The following is a 22906-nucleotide window of genomic DNA, read 5'->3' as shown; positions in this document are numbered from 1 at the left end:
AGGCGCCCCAATGTTTTAAAATATCTTAAGTGTACATTAAAGTATGTACATAAAAGGAGAAGAGTATGCATAAAAGGAGAAGAATAAAAGTGTACATAAAAGGAGAAAAATGGTCAAGTATGCACATCACCAAATTAAAGCTTCCCCAATCCTACTCTCTTCAAACCCCCCCCCCCGCCCCAGAGGTAATCACCGTCTTGACTTCAGTGCTTTATCATGTTTTTGGTAAACTTATACTACATGTATGTATCCATAAACAATCTATAATAATATCATTTTCCTTGATTTTGATGTTCATGTGGATAGTATCATAGTTCTCTTTTGTTAACATTGTTTTGAAATTTATCTGTATTGGATATATATGGCTCTAGACCAGTGGTTCTCAACCAGGAGCAGATTTGCCCCCCCCCCCCCCCGCCCCCCGAGGCACATTTGGCAATATCTAGAGAAATTTTGGTTGTCACAACTGCAGATAGTGCTATTGACATCTAGTATGTAGAGATTGGGGGTGTTGCTAAACATCGTACAGTGCACAGGACAGCCCCATAACGAAGAGTTACCTAGCCCCAAATGGCAATATTACCATGATTGAGAAATCTTGATTTAAATCTTTTTGACTATTGTATAATAATCTATTGGGTGAATATCCTGGATTTATTTATCTGTTTTCCTGTTGACAAACATTTATCTTCTAATGTGGTTTGGAGGACAAATCTAAAGAATTGGAACTGAGGTATTGTAACTAGAGAAGGAAGAGTCAAAAATAAGATTTTGATTTAAAGCAAATTGATGAATAATAAGTAATTAATTTGAAAGGGAAAAACAGGAGCATAAACTGGAGGGAGAAGATATTGAATTCTTCCTATCAAAAAGATGGGTGAGATCTAGAGATGTACACATGGAAATAAAGATGATAGTTGAGGATGGTGGACAGATAAGAATCACCCAAGGAGAGTGATATATTCAGGGAGAGGGCTAGCACCTGTGGAAATAGCAGTAAGGAGGCTGGGAAGTAATTGGTTGAAGAAGAAAGAGGTATGTCAAGAAAGAGTAGTTAACCAAAATTTAGCAAAATCAAGGTATCTTGGGGACAAACTGTTTACAGTGAATTTTCTGTATATTTTTTCTATACTGTACAATGTATAATTAGAAAGTTATTTTTTGTTTCAAAATGGTATTAGTTTGATGTAATCAACAGCATTATAGTTACGGACAAGTTAAATAACCCTGATTTTCTCTGCGTTGTTACATAGATAGTAATGTCTACCTGCAACGTTACAGTAAAGAATAAAGATCACCTATGTTGAAATTAACTGGGGGCATCTAGCTGGCTCAGTTGGTAGAGTTTGTGACTCTTGATCCTCAGGGTCATGAATTCGAGCCCCACATTGGGTATAGAGTTTACTTTTTTTTTTTTTTTTAAGATTTTTATTTATTCAATAAAGATAGAGACAGCCAGCGAGAGTGGGAACACAAGCAGGGGTAGTGGGAGAGGAAGAAGCAGGCTCACAGCAGAGGAGCCTGATGTGGGGCTCGATCCCACACGCTCTGGGATCACGCCCTGAGCGTGAAGGCAGACGCTTAACCGCTGTGCCACCCAGGCGCCCCTAGAGTTTACTTTTTGAAAATTCAGTTGTATTTTTATGTGCCGGCAATAGGCAGTTGGGAAATGAAGTTTTATAAAATGCTTTTTGTAAAACAAACAAACAAAAAAAAAACCTTTTAAAACTGCTTAGGAATAAAATGTTTAGGAATAAATTTAACCAAAGATGTGAAAGACTTCTATACTGATCCACAAAATATTGCCAAGAGAAATTAAAGATCTAAATAAAAGATATCATTGTGAATGAGAGGCTTTGAATTAGAAGACTCAACATGGTTAGGACATCAGTTCTACAGACTGTGCACAGCACCAACCAGTATGTGTTCTTACAGAAATGGACTAAGTTATTCTAAAATTTTTACTGAAATACAAACAACCGAGAATACCCAAAGTCATCTTGAAAAAGAACAGAGTTGGAGGACTTACACTACCTAACTTGAAGACCCAGTACAAAGCTATAATAATCAAGATGTTACATTATTATAAGGAGAGACTGATAGTGGAGCAGAATAGAGAGCTCAGAAATAAACCTACATTTATATAGTCGTTTGATTTTCAACAGATACTAAAGCAGACCAATAGATAAAGAATGTGTTTTTAACAAATGGTACTGGAATAACTGTGTGTATATATAGAGTGAGAGGATATATATGTGTGTATATATATATATATATCCTCTCCCCCTACCTCATAGCATACAAAAAAAAAGAGGAATTTGAGAGGAATTTAGACCCAAATGTGAGGCCTAAAACTATAAAGCTTCTAGAAGAAAATTTAGGGGGATGTGTTTATGGCTTAGAGGGTAGAAAAGTATGTTGGACACAGGGAGCAATAATCTTATAGGAAAACATTGGTAAATTGGATTTCATCAAAATTAAAAATTATCTCACAGACTCTAGAGAAAATATTTATAAAGCATATGTGTGAAAAGGAACTTGTATCTGTAACATAAATAATTCCTAGAACTCAGTAATAAAAAGACAACTCAATATATATTTTTCTTTTATTTTTGAGACAGCAAGTAAGTGGGGACTGTGCAGAGGGAGAGTAAGAGAGAGAATCTTAAGGGGTGCCTGGGCGGCACAGTCGTTAAGTGTCTGCCTTTGGCTCAGGGCGTGATCCCAGCGTTCTGGGATCGAGTCCCACATTGGGCTCCTCCGCTAGGAGCCTGCTTCTTCCTCTCCCACTCCCCCTGCTTGTGTTCCTTCTCTCGCTGGCTGTCTCTCTCTTTTTTTCTTTAAAAAAGAGAGAGAGAGAGAGAGAGAGAATCTTAAGCAGGTTCCACACCCAGTGCTGAGCTGATGCAACTCAGGGCTGGATCTCACAACCCTGAGATCAGAACCTGAGCTGAAATCAAGAGTCAGATGCTTAACCAACTGTGCCACCTAGGCGGCCCTCTTTCTTTTTTTCTTTTTTTCAAGTTTTTTTATTCAGGGGTGCCTGGGTGGCACAGTCGATTGAGCATGGGACTCTTGGTTCCGGCTTGGGTTGTGATCTCAGGGTCCCCGTGTTGGGCTCTGTGCTGAATGAGGAGTCTGCTTTGAACTGTCTCTCCCTCTCTGTCTGGGCCCCACCACCCCCACTCCGCCCCAGGCTCTGGCACACGTACTTTCTCTAAAAAAAAAAAATCGTAGAGTTTGTTTAAGTAATTTCTACACCCAGTGTGGGGCTCAAACAACCCTGAGGTCGAGTTGCATGCTCTTCCAACTGAGCCAGCCAGGTACTTCAACAACTCAGTATTTTTAAAAATGAGCAAGATTTGAACAGATTCTTCACAATGGAAGATACACAAATGGCCAATAGTCACATGAAAAAACGATCAGTGTCATTAGTCACAAAGGAAATGTGAAACTTCAGGTTATGAGATCCTGCTACCCATTCACCAGAACGGCTAAAATTTGTAAGTCTGAAAATTCACACTAAATTTGGTGACATTTTCGAGCATTTGGAACACTCACACATTGTAGGAGCATGAAGTAGTACAGCCATTTTGGGAAAAGGTGTGGCAGATTGTTGTAAAACCAAACGTAAACCTATCCTGTGACCCAGGTTGTTTCCCAGACTGGCAACAGTTTAAATGTCTTGATACAAGAATGGAAAACTTGTGGTATAATCATGGAATGGACTGCATATATTCGTTAATAAAAAGGAGTAACTAATAAAACAACGTAATGAATTTCAGGGAAGCCTTATGCAGAATGGTACATACTGTCTGACTCTGTTTATGTGCTATCCTAGAGTAGGCAGATAATCTATGGTGGGGGGGAAATCAGAGCAGTGGTTGTCTTTGTGGAGTGGGGATTGTCTGGGAAAGGGCATGAGGGAACTTTCTGGTTGCAGTAGGTAATTTTTATTTTTAGAGAGGTTGAGGAATAATAAACATATTTCAAAACTCATGGAATGGTATACTTAGTATATGTGCATATCATTGTGTGTAAATTTTATTTTATTAAAAAACAAATTAACATCACCAGTCAGGGTGGAAATAGATAAAATAAACCTCCTGATGTGATGTGCTGAGGATTTAACCTCACCTCTATAAATTCCTTCCAGGAATGCATAGCCTGAATCTAACCCTGAGAAAATATCACACAAACTCAAGTTGAAGTTTCTATAAAGAATTACAAAAGATTCTACAAAAGAACTAGTCTCTACTCGAAAAATGTCATGGGGGCACCTGGGTGGCTCAGATGGTTAAGTGTCTTGCGTTCAGCTCAAGTCATGATCTCCAGTTCCTGGGATCGAGCCCCACATAGGGCTCCCAGCTTGGCAGGGAGTCTGCTTCTCCCTCTTCCCTCTACATCTCCCCCTGTTTGTACTCTCTCTGTCTCTCTCTCTCAAATAAATAAAATCTTTAAAAAATTGAAATGTCATGAAAGAAAAAGTTTCCAGATTATAGAAAACTAAAGAGATAAGACAACAGAAGGAAGCTTGTGAGGAGCACCTTGCTGTCTCAGTCGATGGGATTCTTGACCTCAAGATCATGAGTTCAAGCCCCACGTTGGGTGTGGAGCCTACTCAAAAAAAAAAAAAAGGCAGCATGTGATCCTTTGCAGACTGGATGAGGGAACATACATTTCAAAAATTTTGTTTTGCTATAAAACTAATCAGTGTTACAGTTTAAGTATTATAGATTAGATAGTAGTATTTATTGATGATAATTGCCTAATTTTTACAGTTGCACTGTGATTATGTTAAAAATGTGTTTTTAAAGAAATACATACCTAAGTATTCAAGGATGAATGGTTTGGGTTGCAAATGGTTCAGGGAAAAAAATATTCAGAATGTTGGAGCAAATGGTGTAAAAGGTTGACATGAGAATCTAGACATCTATGCAGGATTTACAGAAAGTGGGGTTTTTTTTGTTTTTTTTTTTTTAAGATTTAATTATTTCTTTGACAGAGTAAGAGAGCACAAGTAGGCAGAGCAGCAGGCAGAGGGAGAGGGAGAAGTAGGCTCCCCACTGAGCAGGGAGCTCGATGCGGGGCTCAATCCCAGAACCTTGGGATCATGACCTGAGCCAAAGGCAGACGCTTAACCAACGGAGCCACCTAGGTGCCCCAGGAAGTGGTGTTTTTTTGCAACTTTGTTGTAAGAATGAAATTATTTCGGAATAATAGAGAGGTGTACCTCAGTTGGTTAGGCTTCCCACTCTTCATTTCAGTCAGGTCTTGATCTCAGGGTCATGAGTTTAAGCCCTGGATTGGGCTCTATAACTGGGTGTGGAACCTACTTAAAAAATACATATTTATTAAAGAAAAAGAAAAGGAAAACACAGAGCAACTGGTATTGAAGACCCCCCCAAAAAAAAAAATCCATGGACGTTATTTACTACAAAATGTGTCATAACATAGGGACAAAATACCAAAAGCTATAATAACCTGGGTAGCGATAGCATTTGTGTAGGAGAAATTGAAGGAAGCGACAGGACATCTGGCAGCCCCAAAAGAGCCAACGGGTTCTTTCTAGATAGCTTAGAGGGTACGTTTGAGAAAATACAGAAGTTCTGGAATGATGTATGAAGGGTCTGGCTGGATCATTCAAGAGAGAGAAACCAAACAGTAGTTTGAAAAGAGAAAGTACAGGATTGGGGTAATGAGCAGTTGGCTAGTAATAAAGAGAACGCTAACGAATATGGAAGTAGCCAATATAAGGGACAGCCAATAACCCTAGGGCTAAGATAGAGTGCCCAAGGAAGAGTCTCCTTCCCTCATCACCACCAGACCTTGTTAGGAAGGGCTTAGTTGTGGCTCACTGAATGACAGAACAGTTGCTTGGGTGCTTCCAGGGAAAATGGTGAAAATCTGCCCTCTTGAGTACCTGATAGAGCTGTTCAGATATCACTCTGCTGTAAAACCACTCACTTGCACCTCATTTTTTTATATATATTTTATTTATTCATTTGAGAGGGAGAGGAAAAGGGAGAAGCAGACTCCCCACCTAGCAGGGAGTCCCCACATGGGGCTCAATTCCAGGACCTGGAGATCATGACCTGAGCCGAAGGCAGACGCTTAACTGTCTCAGCCACCCAGGTGCCCCTCACTTGCTCTTTAGAACCTGGCTTAGCAGGAACTGAGTGCTGCAGGAACCTGCTGAGTAAGCACACTGAACAAAAAGCAGAAATCTTTTTCTTGCTCTCTACTGGGAAAAAAGTTAACCTGCCAGCTGGCAGAGGAGAAAATTTCAAGTGCCCAGACACATTTACACAGCAGGCAGAAAGGATGACTTTGGAACTAAGAAGCACTAAGTTCATAAATAGCACTGAGCGCTATCATTGTTTATGTTAACCAGCCAATATATTGCCCTTCTAGAACGTGGCCCCTCACTGAACACAAAACTATTGGAAATAGGATCCAGATTGAGCTGTGGAGATGGAAACAATAGAGACAAAGGAAAGAGAAGGTTCAGATAAAAGGGAGGGAGGAAGGGAGGGATGACAGCCAGGACGTGAAAGAAACTAAGCCACTATACTTTTGAACACATTCTGGAAACAACAGAAGAGAGAGCTCTAAAGCTTGATGTCAGAAAAGCTATCTTGACCCACATTGACAAAAACTAATAATATGTAAATGAACATAATGAATGAAGAGAATAAGGAACAGAATAACATCCTTACGGACAGTGCAAAGTACACCTGTACAGCATGTCCACAAAACAGATAAGAACCATTTTAAAATTAACTATTACTACAGTGTTACTATACTATTTTAAAATTTAAATGATACTAAGAAAATGGCATAAGAACAACATAAACCAGAAAAATTCAAGGTGCTAGAAATCAGGAAGGAAGTAACTAAAAATTTGAGAAAAAGGGAGACTAAACAAGAAGGAATGTATGAGAATAATGAGTGTTTTTTCAAGAATTAGAAGAGGACAATTTTTTTAAAGATTTTATTTATTAGAGAATGAAAGGGGGTGGGGGAGATGGAGGGAGAGGGACAAGCAAATTCTGTGCCGAATGCAGAGCCCGGTGTGGATCCCATGACACTGAGATCATGACCTGAGCCAAAATCCAGAGTCAGAGGCTTAACCAGCTGAGCCACTCAGGCACCCCAGAAGAAGAAATTTTAAAGTGAGGGAGAAATAGATTAAAAGTTAGAGTTGAGGAGGGCACAGTCAGTTAAGTGACCGACTCCTCGTTTCAGCTCAGGTCATGATCTCAGGGTTATGGGATCAAGCCCCAGGTGAGGCGCTGCACTCAGTGGGGAGTCGGCTTGGGATTCCCTCTCTCCCTCTCCCACATCCCTCTCCGCCGTGTGTGTGTGTGTGTGTGTGTGTGTGTGTGTACACGAGCACGCATGCATTCTATCTCAATTTTTTTTTTTAAGTTAAAATTGAGGGGCTCATGGCTGCTTCATGACTCTTGTCTCAGGGTCATGAGTTCAAGCCCCATACTGGGGGTAGAGTTTACTTAATATTTTTTTAAGCATCATTATTTTTAAAAAATAATAAAGAATTGAAAATGATACAGATTTGGTCAAAAAAATACCATACATACATACATATGTGTGTGTGTGTGTATATATATATATATATATATATACACACACATATATAGGTATATATATATGTGTATATATATATTATACACACACACATATGATCCTATACACACATATACCTAGGGGAAAAAAACAAAAGAACTAAGCTTAAAGGCTAAAAATTGTAATTCAAGAATAATTTCCTGAAATACAGTAAGATTTGAAACTCAATTGAAAGGACAGCCAGAACAGCCAACACCTAAGTAGGCTTATAAAATGCTAGACTCAAGTGAAAAAGAAAAATACCCTTTGTGCATCGAGTCCCAGTGACTTAGAAAGAAAATCAGACTTTGACAAAGTTTTATAATAGAAGTCAATGGAATAGCAATTAGTACTCAAAATGTTAGCCAGTGATTTTATACGCTATCACCCTTCAGTTATAAAAGTCACAAATACAGGGGCACCTGGATGGCTCAGTCATTTGGGCTGCTGACTTTTGATTCCGGCTCAGGTCATGCTCTCGGGGTTGTAAGATCAAGTCCTGCATCGGGTTCCACGCTCAGTGGGGAGTCTGCTTGAGGTTCTCTCCCTCTCCCTCTACCCATCCCCCCACTCACTCTCTCTAGAAATGAATAAATAAATCTTTTAAAAAAATTTAAAAAGTCACAAATACCAATGTGTAAAGACTTGGAATATTGTTCCCAAGACTTTTCCTGAGGGAAGTACTAAACAAGGAGCTTCAGACAGTGAAACTAACAAGAAAAATACAAAGTAAGAGTGGTAAATACTAAATATATGGTTAATTGTAGAACTAAAAGAGTTAAAAGAGAGTTTAGCATGTAATAGCTGTGGGCTCTGACAGTCTAGAAAAAGCATAACTTTTTAATGGGAGAATGGGGAGAGCCTATAAAAAATAACATTTTATTAGTCATATTGGTGGTGTTACTCTGATACTGCTGTATGCAGTATGGGATAAAGTGATAATATGATATTCTATACCTTTATCCTTGAAAAATCAGGATTCTTGGCATAGAAAAAAGGAACTATAGATACAAGATGCCTGGTAAAAACTCAGGCTTCTCAGTATGAGTTATTCTGTCAATAAGAGGTCATGATATATTTTATCTTCGAAGATAAACCTATATTTGAAGATTCTGTCCACTGAAAAGACCTAAAAACAGTGACCAACCCCTTAGCAATGGGCATCCCTAGTGCCCAGATTGTGGTCTTTTTTTTTTTTTTAAGATTTTATTTATTTATTCGACAGAGATAGAGACAGCCAGCGAGAGAGGGAACACAAGCAGGGGGAGTGGGAGAGGAAGAAGCAGGCTCATAGCGGAGGAGCCTGATGTGGGGCTCGATCCCATAACGCCGGGATCACGCCCTGAGCCGAAGGCAGACGCTTAACCAACCGCTGTGCCACCCAGGCGCCCCACCAGATTGTGGTCTTGAAATACCATTTCTGTACAGGATATTTGTAAGATAAGCTTTGGAATATTTTGTCATACTACATAGCAAGGAAGTAATTAAAAGACTACTACGGTTGTATCAAGAGAATTCAGAAGCCAAATTGAAGAGGTTCCCACTGGCCAAATACAGATGTTTCATGCATCAAAGATATTAACTGATTAAATTTGTGAGTTCACAGTGATACCACAGAAACAAGCATTGTAGTCTACCTTTCCCTATGAATTGTACCACTAAGTCACCAAATAGATGAGAGGAAGTTCTTTTTATGGAAGTATACTAGCTAATAGAGAAGGAATGATAAAACTGGAAGATCACTGTTTTGCAGCTTGTAGTGAGTTAATAGTTTTAGGCCATGAGCATTTATGTCTGCCAACATCACAAAAAGAAGCATAATCAGACATTATGTGTCTCCTAATGGAAGAACACAAAACTACCAAGAAGTTGCCTTGCCAAAATAAATATGTGTGGAGGGGTTCTGTGGTCTCAAGAACCAGCTACCAATTTATAGGAAAATAGAGGTGTAAGTTTTTTTGAGTAACCTGTAGGTTAAGAGAGTTAAGAGATGGGTTTTTTTTGGAGACAAAACTATCATTTTGAGGGCTATACACTTGGGTGGTAAAAGAAAAGAGGTGATCACCATAAGTGAGGATAATGGTTATTTGGCGGGGGGGTGGTAGTTTGAGTTTTTGTTGTTTTTGATTTGGCTTTTTTTTTTTTTTTTTGAATGAAGCTTATAAAATGTGGTTTGGCTGGTAATATTCTGTTGCTTAAACTGAGTGAACTGAGTGGTGATTACAGGAACTTTTGCCCATTTGTTTTATGCAGTTTTTTATATCTGTGTTATATTTTACTATTTTTAAAAATCTATGGAAAGAAATAAAAGATACCATATAAACAGGGGCAGTATCTCTGAAAACCCTGAATAGAATGTGACTAAGAACACAGGCCTATTAAAACAGGAAAATACAGCTTTTATCCATGGGGACTCCCTCTGCCTGTACTTCCCCATCCAGAGGAGTGTATTTATCTGTCCTTCATATTTTGTCACTAGTTTTTCCATTTATATGGTGAGTTGGTTCTTCAGTATGTATCTGTGCTTGTTCTATGCTTGTGGTTCTCACTTTGATGGATTGAAATGATACACCTGCTGGGGCCCCATCCCTAGACATTTTGATTCAGAAGCTCTGTAGTGGAGTCTGGGCATCTTTCTGTTGTTTGTTTAATGTTCTATGGGTAGTTGTGCTGAAAAGCCCTTTTCCTACTCTACTACCATATTGTGAGGTTTGGGCTTGGACACCAGTGTCACACACACGCCTCCTGTACAATTAGTTGTTAAGTCCAGTTTATTGCCCTTAACACTTTTCCAGCCTTCCCCTCATCTCTTTCTCTATTCCGGTTACCTTCATTATTCTCCTGAACTACGGAATTGGTCCCTTCTAATGGTCTCCTAGTTGATGTTTAAGCCTCTCAAGTACATTCTTCAAGCTGCTACCGGACTGTTGTAAACTTAATGATGATGGATTATGTTTACTGCATGAGAGATGGATTTGCAGTACCTACAGAATAAAATTTAGTCTCCCTAAAAAATCTGGCTCTTGCCTACTTTGCCAGACATCTCTTTCACTACAGAAAGTTTCCCTCCTTCCCCAGTACTAATTCTAAACTATTTGCAGATCTCTGAATATTCTTTTCTTTTTCATGCTTTCCCGTCTTGGTGTTCATTGAGCATTCTGTTCCTGGAGTCACCCATTTTCCATCTTTGGAATGCATCTTTAAGAATTCTTCTTAGTCATCAAACCTCTAATGAAACCTTTTTCTGATAGCACTTCTCTTTCAAGTGAAATTGACTGTTCCTTCTTCCAGAATATAAATTTTTATCATATACCTGTTACCACCTGTAACCTTTTACTGTGCTTATTTGTCTACAAGTATATATCTTTGTAGTGGGACTGTGACCCTTGTGGGCACAGGGGCTCCTCTTAATTGTCCTAATTGCCTTTGTATTCCTAGCACAGTCCCTGGCACATTGTCTGCCTCTGCCCTAAAGCAGTCTTAGAAAAGCTATACATACTACACATGTCACTGACCAGATTGTCCTGAAATCTGAGAAAAGTGATCTACATTCTTGTCCATTCAGTTTTCTGTGCCACCTTATGTGGCGTACATATCCTATCAGAAGATGAGAACTTGCACATTTAGTCTGTTTATTTTTTTTAAAATTTTTAATCCTCTTACATTAAAGGAAATGAAACCCAAGAGAGTCTAAGATTGATAAAAGATCTATTGATTTAGCATTTCAGTATCTTCTGCTTATTTGTTGATTCTGAATACAACGTTAAATAAGTGCTGCTGATAGATAATTATCGGATAGGTTCCGTGGTGATGGCTACTTTGTGAAAAGTGCCAAAATGATTAGCTTTCTTTATCAACCATTAATATCCCTTTTTTCCTAGCCTTCTTTGAATCCAGAAGCTGGCAAACAGAATCAGCCATGCAGACCTATTGGGACCCCTTCTGGAGTGTGGGGTAGGTAGATTTTGCCATTTTAAAGGCACAACTTTAAATTTTTCTTAGCATGGAGAGGAGCAAAAATTCTTTATCTCTTTTTTGTTTGTTTCTTTCTCTTTTTTTCTCATCTCATCCATTTGCACATGGTAACTAACACCTATTATCTCTTATTGTGCCCACCTAAAATACCATTGAAATGTAATGGTAGTGGAGTCATAATACAGATAATTGAGAGCTTGTAGAGCCCCGAATTTGAAAGCAGGTTTTAGGCAAAGGGAGAATTATCTAAAGCTTATGAGAAGTAATATTTAATTAACATAACTAATTAATTTATAACAATTAAATTGAATTATTTGTGCTATAATTGTGTCCTAAATATTTGGTAGGCAAATATAATGGTATTTTCTAAGCATTCTTTCGTATTAGTAGATAGAAGATAGTCTTCTAAAGTGTTCTTTGAAAGGCTGTATAATACCAAATCCTGCAGACAATTTTGTTAAACCAGGTTCCAATTGTTGAGGGGTTTTTTTGGGTTTTTTGTTGTTGTTTAAGGGGAATGGGGGAGCAGGTTTGGCAGTTATAAATGTTGATTGTTGGAGAGGGCAAGATGAAAACATAAATACACATGATTACGTGTACGTGCTGGGAATAACTAGCGTTATAAAAAATTAAGAGACATTCAGTGTATTTCATACCAAACCTGATCTGTAGTTTTAGAATCGTTGTCATTTACAAATGAGACTCTCCTAGTCCCTACATTAGACCTGTTCAGTAGTTAGGCATCTTACTGGGAGGGTTTAGTATATCTAAATAATGGTTTTGGTTCTTGAATTATAGGATTAAAGTTGCTTGTTGTACCGTTTCCCCTTTGTTAATAGTGTAAAGCTTTGCTCCACTTTGCCTCATCAGCAGGTCCCAGGGTAGCTTCCTTTCCCCAATTTCCTCATCTCTCTCCATTCCCATGCTGACAGGAACTGCCATACTTGTATATATTCTTGTTTGGTGTGTACCTGAATGATCACACCAATCACCAAACAAGTTATGCCCCTGAAGGACTACTAACACCTTTGGGCTTCCTGGTTGATTTATGAATTTAGCTTCATATGCTGCTTTTTTCCTGTAATTTCCAAGTAGTGTCATTTTTGAGAATATCTGTTAAGTGCGTACCAGAAAATGTTTGTCCCTCACATTCAGCTGTCAGCTCTTTGTTGAAAGCGAGGACTTCATATAAACTGTGCTTCATGTTAACCATTATTTGACATTTTTTGGTCTCTTCACTATTGTATTTCACAGAAAACCCACCTAGTGCCAAGCAACCCTCCAAAATGCTAGTCATCAAAAAAGTTTCCAAAGAAGATCCTTCCGCTGCCTTCTCCGCTGCATTCACCTCACCAGGATCTCATCATGCAAATGGGAACAAATCATCAACTATGGTTCCAAGTGTCTATAAGAACCTGGTTCCTAAGCCTGCGCCACCACCTTCCAAGGTATGATTTGGAATCAGTGTTACAACCTTATATAGTAGAGGTTTGGGAATAAATCAGGGAAAAATTTAGTAAATTTATTTTTTCCCATTGAATCATTCACCAGATACTCATTCAGTACCTAATATACGTGTAGTATTTTACTGTCTCCAAACTCTCTACTTCTGCTAACTGGATTTTTAGTACGCTTCTCATACTCATTAGCTTCATCTCGTAAACCTGCTTCTTCTGATTTGCTGTTTTCAGTAATAGCATCAACATCCATCTGATCACTTGGCTGATTATCTAAATTGCCTTCTTCTTTCCTCCTCCTCCTCATCACTCATTCCTCTGTACCACGCAATTATAAATTCCCTGTCAGTTATTCCATGATGTCCTGTGCCCTTTGTCACCTCCCATGTACTATTGTAGTGCACCCTTCTATGTCCTCCTCTCTCTATATTCATCTTGCACAGAACTGCCAGAATGATCATCCTAAAACAGTTTGAATATATGACATCCTTTCCTCAATCACTTCAGTAGTCCCAGACCATCTATAGTAGGGTTTGGTAAACTTTTTCTATAAAGAGTCAGATAGTAAATATTTTAGGCTTTGCTGGTAACCTGCAACACATGGACTTTGTTATATTCACCTTTCTTTTCTTTTCTTCTTTCTTTCTTGTTTGTTTTACAATGCTTGAAAAAAATGTAACAAGTAAATTATTAGCTCATGAGCCATACAGAAACAGGCCTCTGGCCCATGGGTGTTCTTTACCAACCCTGATCTTACAATGTAGTATCTGAACTCCTTAGCAGTGGCATGTATAATTTTTTATAGCTTAAGCCTAATCCATCTTTTATATTTTACTACCTCTTCTTTCTCTTACCTGGAGAATTATTCATCCTTCAAATTCATGTCATGCGCTCTGGGAATCCTTTTCTATCACACATATCTAAAGGTCTCATTAATCTTTATGTCTCTGATTGAATAGCACTCTGTCTCTTACCACATATCTATAACATTTAATTACATCTCTTTATTTCCTTACTTGTAATCTCCTTAAGGGCAGCCTTCAGGTCCTTTTCATATTTGTATCCCTAGCACCCTCACAAAAGCACATAATAATTGCTTTAATGAATTCTAGCCACTATACAGAAGTAATTCGAATTTACTTCGTTATTGAGAGGAAAACCAGCGAACATTTATTCATTTTCCTCTGTGTGTAAGCACTGTTTGGTGGTTCTGAGCAATACAGAGAAGTACTGCATTGGTCATGACTATCCATGAGCTGAAAGTCTGATTGGGATAATAAGATACAACAACATGAAAGGTCATATGTTGTGTGTGAAATAAAATAGTAACAGATGCTAATAACAAATTCTAAACAGATTTGGAATAACTAAATGAATGAAACACTAGTGTTCAGTTCAGATTATGACCATCAAGGAAAATTTTGCTGAAAACTTATCATTTGAACTGATCTTTGGAGGATGGTCCAGATTTGAATAGGCAGAAAAAAGCCTGGAGAGTATTGCGCATCATAAGAGAAGCGGTAGTTAAATACAAGTTCTAAACCCAGAAAACACTGGCAATATTTGAAGGCTAGTGAATGATCATTTTAGTTATTCCTGGGAGCACTGGGGAAATATCCAGACCAGGGGCCCGTATCCTAGTGGCAACAAGTGAAGCTTTCAGGGTAGATAAGATCTCTAAGGAAAGAAGATGGAAGAGTAAAGGATGGGAAAATAAAACTTGGAGGAGGGGCGCCTGGGTGGCACAGCAGTTAAGCGTCTGCCTTCGGCTCAGGGCGTGATCCCGGCGTTCTGGGATTGAGCCCCACATCAGGCCTCCACTATGAGCCTGCTTCTTCCTCTCCCACTCCCCCTGCTTGTGTTCCCTCTCTCGCTGGCTGTCTCTCTCTCTCTGTCAAATAAATAAATAAAATCTTTAAAAAAAAATAAAACTTGGAGGAATATTTAATAATTTGTAAATATTAGGAAAATAACGATATAGCAATTGGACTAAGAAACTGTAATTCAGACATCAAAAAAGTATACCGTCACAAAAATCTGGGTAGGTGAGTTTAAGACAGCAACTGGGGTTGTTAACACTTGACAGTTGCTGCTGACAAGTTGAGGAAAATAAATAAGGGTTTTGACCTTAGTTATTGGAAAGGTTTAGGTCACCTTTGAGTTGAGGTTTTAGGAGAATAGTATCGGGATGAAACAAGATTTCAGGTGATTCTGGAATTATGTGGATGGAAGTGGAGGTAATGGCAACTTTAAGATTTGACAGTAAAAGGAAATAGAATATAGGTGGTAGTAAAGTTAAGTGAAAGGATGAAGAAAGTCTGTAGAAAGAAGCCCTTGGAATATGCTTGAAAGAGGTCATTAAAGAATTATGGCCTAGGAAGAAACGAGTAGGAGTAAAACTGACAAGTGGAATTATCTCTGAAAGGATTTAGGATACTTGTTCATCTGATGTGGAAGGGAAAGAATGTGAATTTAAGTCAAGAGAGCAACTGCTATCTAGGAAACAGTATAGCTTGGCAATTAACAGGGCTTTGGAGTAGACAGAGTCCACTTTGCTCCTTCTTTGTGGTATGACTGTGGGCAAGTTTCTTAAGTTCTAAGTCTCAGTTTTATCATCTATAAAATGGGGTAGTAGTACCTATCTTTTAAGGTTATTGTGAGGTGTAATTGAGGTTTTATGAAGTATTTAAAACTGCCATATAGTAAGTGCTAGTAAAATACAGCTATTACTATCAGCACACTTTATGTTTGTTCCATTCCTTAAGAGGTTTTATAAGTGTTACTTCATTTGAAATGTCTGCAAGCAGGGCGCCTGGGTGGCTCAGTCGTTAAGCGTCTGCCTCCGGCTCAGGGCGTGATCCCGGAGTCCTGGGATTGAGCCCCACATCAGGCTCCTCCACTGGGAGCCTGCTTCTTCCTCTCCCACTCCCCCTGCTTGTGTTCCCTCTCTCACTGGCTGTCTCTGTCAAATAAATAAAATCTTTTTAAAAAAGAAAGAAAGAAATGTCTGCAAGCATTCTGTTAAACTATAGAGAGTATAAAAATGAGTTAAAACAATGTCATGTCCTCAAACACCTAAGAACACTTTTGAGGGTGAAAAAGTGGCAAGTACAAAAGTCAGAACAGAGCTTAAGATTAGTTCAGCTGTGTTGTGTAGGACTATCCTAACTCAAGGATAGAATGAAAATAGGAAAACTAAGGTAAGGGCTCTTATTGTCCTTGCAGAAGGTAATGAAGCCTCAACAGGGATGATGAAAGTGGGCAGAGAAGGGAGGTAGTAAAGGCGCACAGTGGGAAGGGGACAGGACACCGCACATTCTTCTCTGGGAAACGGATAACTGTGGAGCCATTCACTGGAGTTGAGAGAAAGATCAGGTTTCAGGAAAAGTTGATGAGAGTGGTTCTGGGTGTGTGAAATGTGAAATATTAGAGGAAGGAAGAGGTGAGATGACTGGGAACCAGATGTGGATTTATCCAGTCATTTTCTCTAGGCATTCAACAGTTATTACACATTGAGTATCTGTGTACTAAAAACTGTCACTAGAGGCACAAAATAATCTTAAAGAGTTTGTTATCTAGTAGAGAGACAGATGTAAAAAATAAATGTCCTCTGCCTGAAGAGGGTCCTCAGACTCTATATAGATAAGGTCATATTTGAACTGGGTTTTGAAGTGGAAAAGGAAAGGCCATTTGTTGACATCCTGTGTTCCAAGACCTTCACTAGGCCTTTTACACGTATTCTATAACATTTACTCTTCTAATCCTAGGATGGAGAAAATTATGTAATATAAGGTTCCATAGCTAATAAAGTGATAGAGTCAGGACTCTTAAGCCAGGTTTGTCTGACTTCCATCCAGAGCTCTTTCCGGTGCTCCAAATTGCCTCCCATCATGAAGGATTAAAAAGGAGAGAGGAGGGGCGCCTGGGTGGCACAGCGGTTAAGCGTCTGCCTTCGGCTCAGGGCGTGATCCTGGCGTCGTGGGATCGAGCCCCACGTCAGGCTCCTCCAATATGAGCCTGCTTCTTCCTCTCCCACTCCTCCTGCTTGTGTTCCCCCTCTCGCTGGCTGTCTCTATCTCTGTCGAATAAATAAATAAAATCCTTTAAAAAAATAAATAAAAAGGAGAGAGGAAGTTGAGAATTCAGGTTTTGGAGTCAGACTTCATGCCACTCTTTAGGGCTGTGATTTTCAGCAAGTTATTTAATTTTGCTAAACTTGTTTCCTTAAAAATAAATTGAAGCTAATTATATCTGTCACATAATTGTGGTAAAAGAATGAAATTAAGGTTTTAAAAGTACGTGGAATATAATACTGGCACATCCTAAGTGGTCAGTAAATAGTAGTTTAAGAACAGTTGGAGGAGCGCCTAGGTGGCTTAGTCAGTTAAGCATCTGCCTTTGGCTCGGGTCATGATCTCAGGGTCCTGGGATCAAGTTCCCCATCAGGCTTCCTGCTTGGGGGGAGACTGCTTCTCCCTTTCACTCTCTCTCAAATAAATAAATGATCTAAATAAATAAATAATAAATAAACAGGTGTTCAGAGCACCTAGCTGGCTCAGTCCATGGTACATGTGACTCTTGATCTTTGGGGTCATGAGTTCCAGCCACATGTCATAGGGATTACTTAAAAAAAAACAAAAACAAAAACAGGAGTTTGGGGGCGCCTGGGTGGCACAGCGGTTAAGCGTCTGCCTTCGGCTCAGGGCGTGATCCCGGCGTTGTGGGATCGAGCCCCACATCAGGCTCTTCTGCTGTGGGCCTGCTTCTTCCTCTCCCACTCCCCCTGTTTGTNACTCTTGATCTTTGGGGTCATGAGTTCCAGCCACATGTCATAGGGATTACTTAAAAAAAAACAAAAACAAAAACAGGAGTTTGTTACAGAGCAAGTAGATGGGGCTTNCTCTCTCGCTGGCTGTCTCTATCTCTGTCGAATAAATAAATAAAATCTTAAAAAAAAAAAACAAAAACAAAAAAAAAACAGGAGTTTGTTACAGAGCAAGTAGATGGGGCTCTCCAGGCAAAGGAACCATTATTATCTTAAAAAAAGAAAGGTAAAACATGCCATGTTTTGGAAAACACAAATGCTTAAATATGGCTGGTAGTTGGGAATTGGTGGGGGGAAGTATTTGTTAAGCCAGTCCAGTCATGGAGGTCTTTTTTTTTTTAGATTTAATTTATTTGAGAGAGAGCAGTGAGAATGAGAGAGCACAAGAGGCGGGGAGCAGCAGAGGGAGAGGGAGGGAGAAGCAGACTCCTCGCTGAGCAGCAGGGACCCAGGACCCGGGGATCATGACCTGAGCCAAAGGCAGACGCTTAACCAACTGAGCCAGCCAGGTGTCCCCAGTCATGGAGGTCTTTATAAAAACTCAGAGGTTAGGGGTAGAGATACAGTTTTACATATTTTCTACATGGTTTCAACAATTTAAATTGATTAAGTGGTTAACAAATAACTGGTTTTTCCGATGAAGTTAAGTGAGAAACAGATAGAGTACAACAGAAGAACACTGAGGATAGAGCTCTGAAGAATCCCTGCATCCACTGAAAAGACTGAAGGGAATCCAGAAAGGAAAGGAGGACAAGTTCAGAAAAGATGGGTAATAGCAATCTCTCATTCTCCAAAACCAGATTTTTGTTTTTAATTAAAAGCTGGCCTTGGAATATAAAATATGACTACAGGATTTTTGGTTATTTATTGAAAAAGCTATTTTATTAAAATAGGGATAAAGATGAATATTGCAGAGAATTGGATAGTAAGTAAGAATGAGGAAGTGTAAGATGGCAGGAAAGCTTGGAAATAAGGGGGTGATAGTATAAAGGAAAATAAGTGTTCCGGGTTTTTTCCCCTAGCTTCAGGGTATTAGCATGTTTGTAGATAAAAGGGAAGAACTTATTAGAAGGAAGAGAGAAATAATTGATACATTCTGAAAGGAAAGAGAACAGATGCAGAGTGGTAGAAAGGGGGTAGGAAGCTATTGCGTTTGAGGTGCAAAAGGAGAGAATTGGGGCAAGTTTGGATCGAGTGACTTCTGCCTTCTCAGTCCGATATGAGAAGGCAGGATCATTTGAAGTAGAGCTGGGATTGGTTTGGAGTTTGAAGGACAGGAGAGGACAGTTTTTAAAAACCCATGGTTGATCTATGATTGACTTTGATGGATTTGTATGTATAAAATCCCTCTAATAAAGAAGGCATGGGGCACAGGTTTTCTCCAGTGAGCAGCCAGCTATATAGCATAGTGTTGGAGTTGCTGAAAATTAAGATTAAATTGGAATAAAGTTGGGCAGAGATATAGGTGTCCTGTTGCATGTAACACTGTCTGGTAAACTTTCCATACTACGACGGCAAAAACCCAAGTGTTGGAGTGTCCTGAGGTGCCAATGTTGAAAGAAAGATAAAGCATCTGATAACCGTCTACAACTCTGCGGAAGCCACTGGGGACTGTCATCTTTGATAATGAGCCTTATACAAGCAGCCATCTTTAGATTTGCATCAGTGCAAGAAAAAAATTAATCTCCATTCTAGTCAGGTCGTTGTCTCTCTTATCTGCTTGCATGTCCTTTTTGGAGGCATTGCAAAAAAAAACAATACTACATATTACTTGAGTAACGACAGATTGTATAGCTTTCTTAACTTTAGTATCATTTTTTGTAAAAAGTTGACGTCATAATTATACCTGATTGGGTTAAGAATGAAAACAGTATGACAGTCATCTGGTAGATACCCAGTTATATTAATTCCCTTCCTAAAGCCTATAGTATCCTCTTCAGTACCAACAAAGAAATTCTTTTCATTCAGATCCTTCCTTTGTCCTGGCGGTCTCTGGAAAAATGGACATTTTTTACTTGCTTCAGCCTTACTCTACTGATGGGCTTTATCTTTCCCGTTCTCCTCAAATAGTGTGATTGACTCAAAAAGAGAGGCACAGTTGGTTAATCATCCACCTCTTGGTTTCAGCTCAGGTTGTGATGTTGGGGTCATGGGATCAAGCCCTGCGTCAGGCTCCGTGCTGAGTGTAGAGTCTGCTTGAGATTCTCTCTCCTTTCCCTCCACCCCTCCCACCTCTCCATGTGCTCGCTCTCTCAGTCTCTCTCTCTCAAATAAATAAATAAATCTTAAAAAAAAAAAAAAAGGAAAAGAAAAAGGGATATTCCAGTTGCATTCTGGTGCCCAGTCAAATTGGCACCGGTGACAGAGTGACAGAATGGGCCTAAAGTCCACAAGGCCAAGCAAAGAAGGGACCAAACTAGAATTGTCTGGCCATTCACATTGCCCACCCTGGCCGAAAAGTAGCTTCCTGTCTTTGAAGTTTTTGGTAAATAGCCTTTTTTTTTTTTTTTTTTTAAGAATCAGGATTACATCAGAGGTTAACAAACATGCCAGCCGTAAGAAGAGAATATTTTAGGGTCCAGTAAGTTTGGAAAATGCTGCCTCTCAAATTCACGTGTACAGTTAAGTGCTTTGAGAAATAACATAGTAAAGAAACCGGTTGAGGTTTATTCACCTCAGCATCTCCCACACTTACTGAACTAGAGCTCTCTTTTTGAGAATACCTATTAATATCCCATGACACTTCTGGTTCCCAGATGCTTTTTTCCTTCAAGTGCCTAACCTCAGAAGGAGATTGCATACCTCCTTAACGTGTTAAGATGGGTAAGCTCTAGGAACTCGTGTTCCCACATAACATTTTACTCTTTGCTTTATGTAATCTTCCAGAATGAGCTTCTGTCTCCATACTTATTCTCACTGATTTGTTCTTTCTTCCCATGTAGCCCAGTGCATGGAAGGCTAACAGAATGGAACACAAATCAGGATCCCTTTCGTCTAGCCGGGAGTCTGCTTTTACCAGTCCAATCTCTGTTACCAAACCAGTAGTGCTGGCTGGTGGCGCAGTTTTAAGCTCTCCTAAAGAGGTGAGTGAAGATAAAGCCAAGCAGCCTTTTCTAAAATTGCCATTTCTCATTGACTTACACTAAGATACACGGTGTGACGTGTAAAGCTCTCATTCCGTTTCCTTTGTAGCTGTGCTTTTAGCTCAGAGTCATTTCTTTACTGGTGATTTGCTTTTGTATCCAAAGATGGGCAGTAGCTGAGTGGGGTAGCTGCTGTCTGGTAGACTGGGGTCAGCTGTGTCAGACTGGCATAAGAGATCAAAGAGGTGCTGTATAAGCCATACAGTCTTAACTGCAAAAACCCTGCAGAGCTGTGGACACCTGGGTGGCTCAGTCGGTTGAGTATCTGCCTTCAGCTTGGGTTGTGATCCCAGGGTTCTGGGATCATGCCCCACATCGGGCTCCCTGCTCAGCGGGGAACCTGCTTCTCCCTCTCCCTCTGCTCCTGCCCCCTGTTCATTCTCTCTGTCTCTCAAATAAATAAAATCTTAAAAAAAAAAAAAAAACCTGCAAAGGTGAGGTCTTTATTTAAATGAAAAGTATTGTTTATTTTTGGTAAAAGAGTGATAATTAGGCTACCAGATTCTGGAAAACAGTACCATGTAGAAGTGACCCAGAGAATCCCAGTTCTTGCTGTTTGCTGTTAGGAGCAACCTGTTTGTGGTATTTGCCCAGAGTCCCTCCAGCACTACTCCTCCAATTGAGATCAGCTCCTCTCGCCTGACCAAGCTGACCCGCCGAACTACCGACAGGAAGAGTGAGTTCTTGAAGACTCTGAAGGACGACCGGAATGGAGACTTCTCAGAAAACAGAGACTGTGACAAGCTGGAGGATGTAAGAGCATAAGGTTTTTCTAGGGCAACAGAGGGGTTTTCCTGTTTTGTATATGTACTTTTTTTAAAGTCTTTTATTGGTCAGTGCTGTAAAAAGTTGGTAAATTACAGAAGCTTTTATCAGTTAGGATTACATTTAATTGCAGTATAAGGAAATCAGACAAATAGAACCATAAAACAAGAGGGGGTTTTTTGGTATCCTCCAACAGGAAGGTTAGAGGTTGCCGGCTAAGGGGATAAGCTCATTGGGATTATCAGGAAATGTACAGCTTTTGGTTATTTGGGACCAGGGTGGTTAATGCACCTCCTTACTTCCACATCCATATTCTGGTGATGGAAAGGACAGGGAGCCAAAAACCTGAAAGGGAATAAAGTCTGTCTCTTTTTTAAATGCTTTCTTAAAAGCCACACCCTGCAATTTCCAGGAGTACAACATTGGCCAACTGTCAAATGGCATCTCCTAGCTGCAAGGGACTCTAGGAAGGTGAACTTTTTAAAGCTGAACACAGTAGTTCTTTAGTCCGAATTGTTAAGGAAGACTAGAGCATTGACACTGCATCAGTATCTGGTAGCATCTGCCCACCATTGACATAATCTGAAGTTAAGATCCTGACTACTTGGTATACTTAAAATCTTAGTAAGGTGAGCAAGTTCTTATTTTTAAATGGGGAAAACCTCTGAGCTGAAGTTGTTTTTTGGAGAGCACTTTCCTCGGTTCTGACTCGTTAATCTCGTAGATTGTGTATCTTTCCACAAAGGGTCATTGAGCCAAGTGTGTCCTTTCCTTATTTCAGTTGGAGGACAACAGCACACCTGAACCAAAGGAAAACGGAGAGGAAGGCTGTCATCAGAACGGTCTTACTCTCCCTGCAGAGGAGGAAGGGGAGGTCCTCTCACACTCTCTGGAAGCAGAGCACAGGTAAGCGAACATCAGATCACGGCATGCTGTCTGTGGCCTGTAAGGAGCTTGAACATCCTTAAGACATCTCAGATTGAGTCTGGCCTACAGAGAGAAGTGTCCATGGGCACCATAACTTGTTCTCTCTTTATGCCCCAGCTTGGCCTGTTGCCCACTGGGCATTCCTTTGCAGATTTGTCAGCGTCTTCACAATTTTCCTCTGCAAGGCT

The 22906-nt window shown here is 39.7% G+C and overlaps 1 protein-coding gene across 9 annotated transcripts in view; it reads left to right on the top strand.

Moving 5' to 3' along the window:
- The window catches only part of GPBP1L1 (GC-rich promoter binding protein 1 like 1), a 61225-nt gene that overhangs the window by 35092 nt on the left and 3227 nt on the right, over positions 1–22906 (top strand). For all 9 annotated transcript variants that reach the window (XM_034651691.1, XM_002919455.4, XM_034651686.1 and 6 more), the window contains 5 exons: positions 11508–11580; positions 12856–13049; positions 20826–20966; positions 21621–21779; positions 22573–22697. In XM_034651691.1, the coding sequence (XP_034507582.1) occupies positions 11508–11580; positions 12856–13049; positions 20826–20966; positions 21621–21779; positions 22573–22697 (692 nt within the window). The remainder of the gene's footprint in view (positions 1–11507; positions 11581–12855; positions 13050–20825; positions 20967–21620; positions 21780–22572; positions 22698–22906) is intronic.

Source organism: Ailuropoda melanoleuca, chromosome 2 (genome assembly GCF_002007445.2).
Source record: "Ailuropoda melanoleuca isolate Jingjing chromosome 2, ASM200744v2, whole genome shotgun sequence".
NCBI lineage: Eukaryota > Metazoa > Chordata > Mammalia > Carnivora > Ursidae > Ailuropoda > Ailuropoda melanoleuca.
This window is presented reverse-complemented; position numbering and strand designations above follow the sequence as displayed.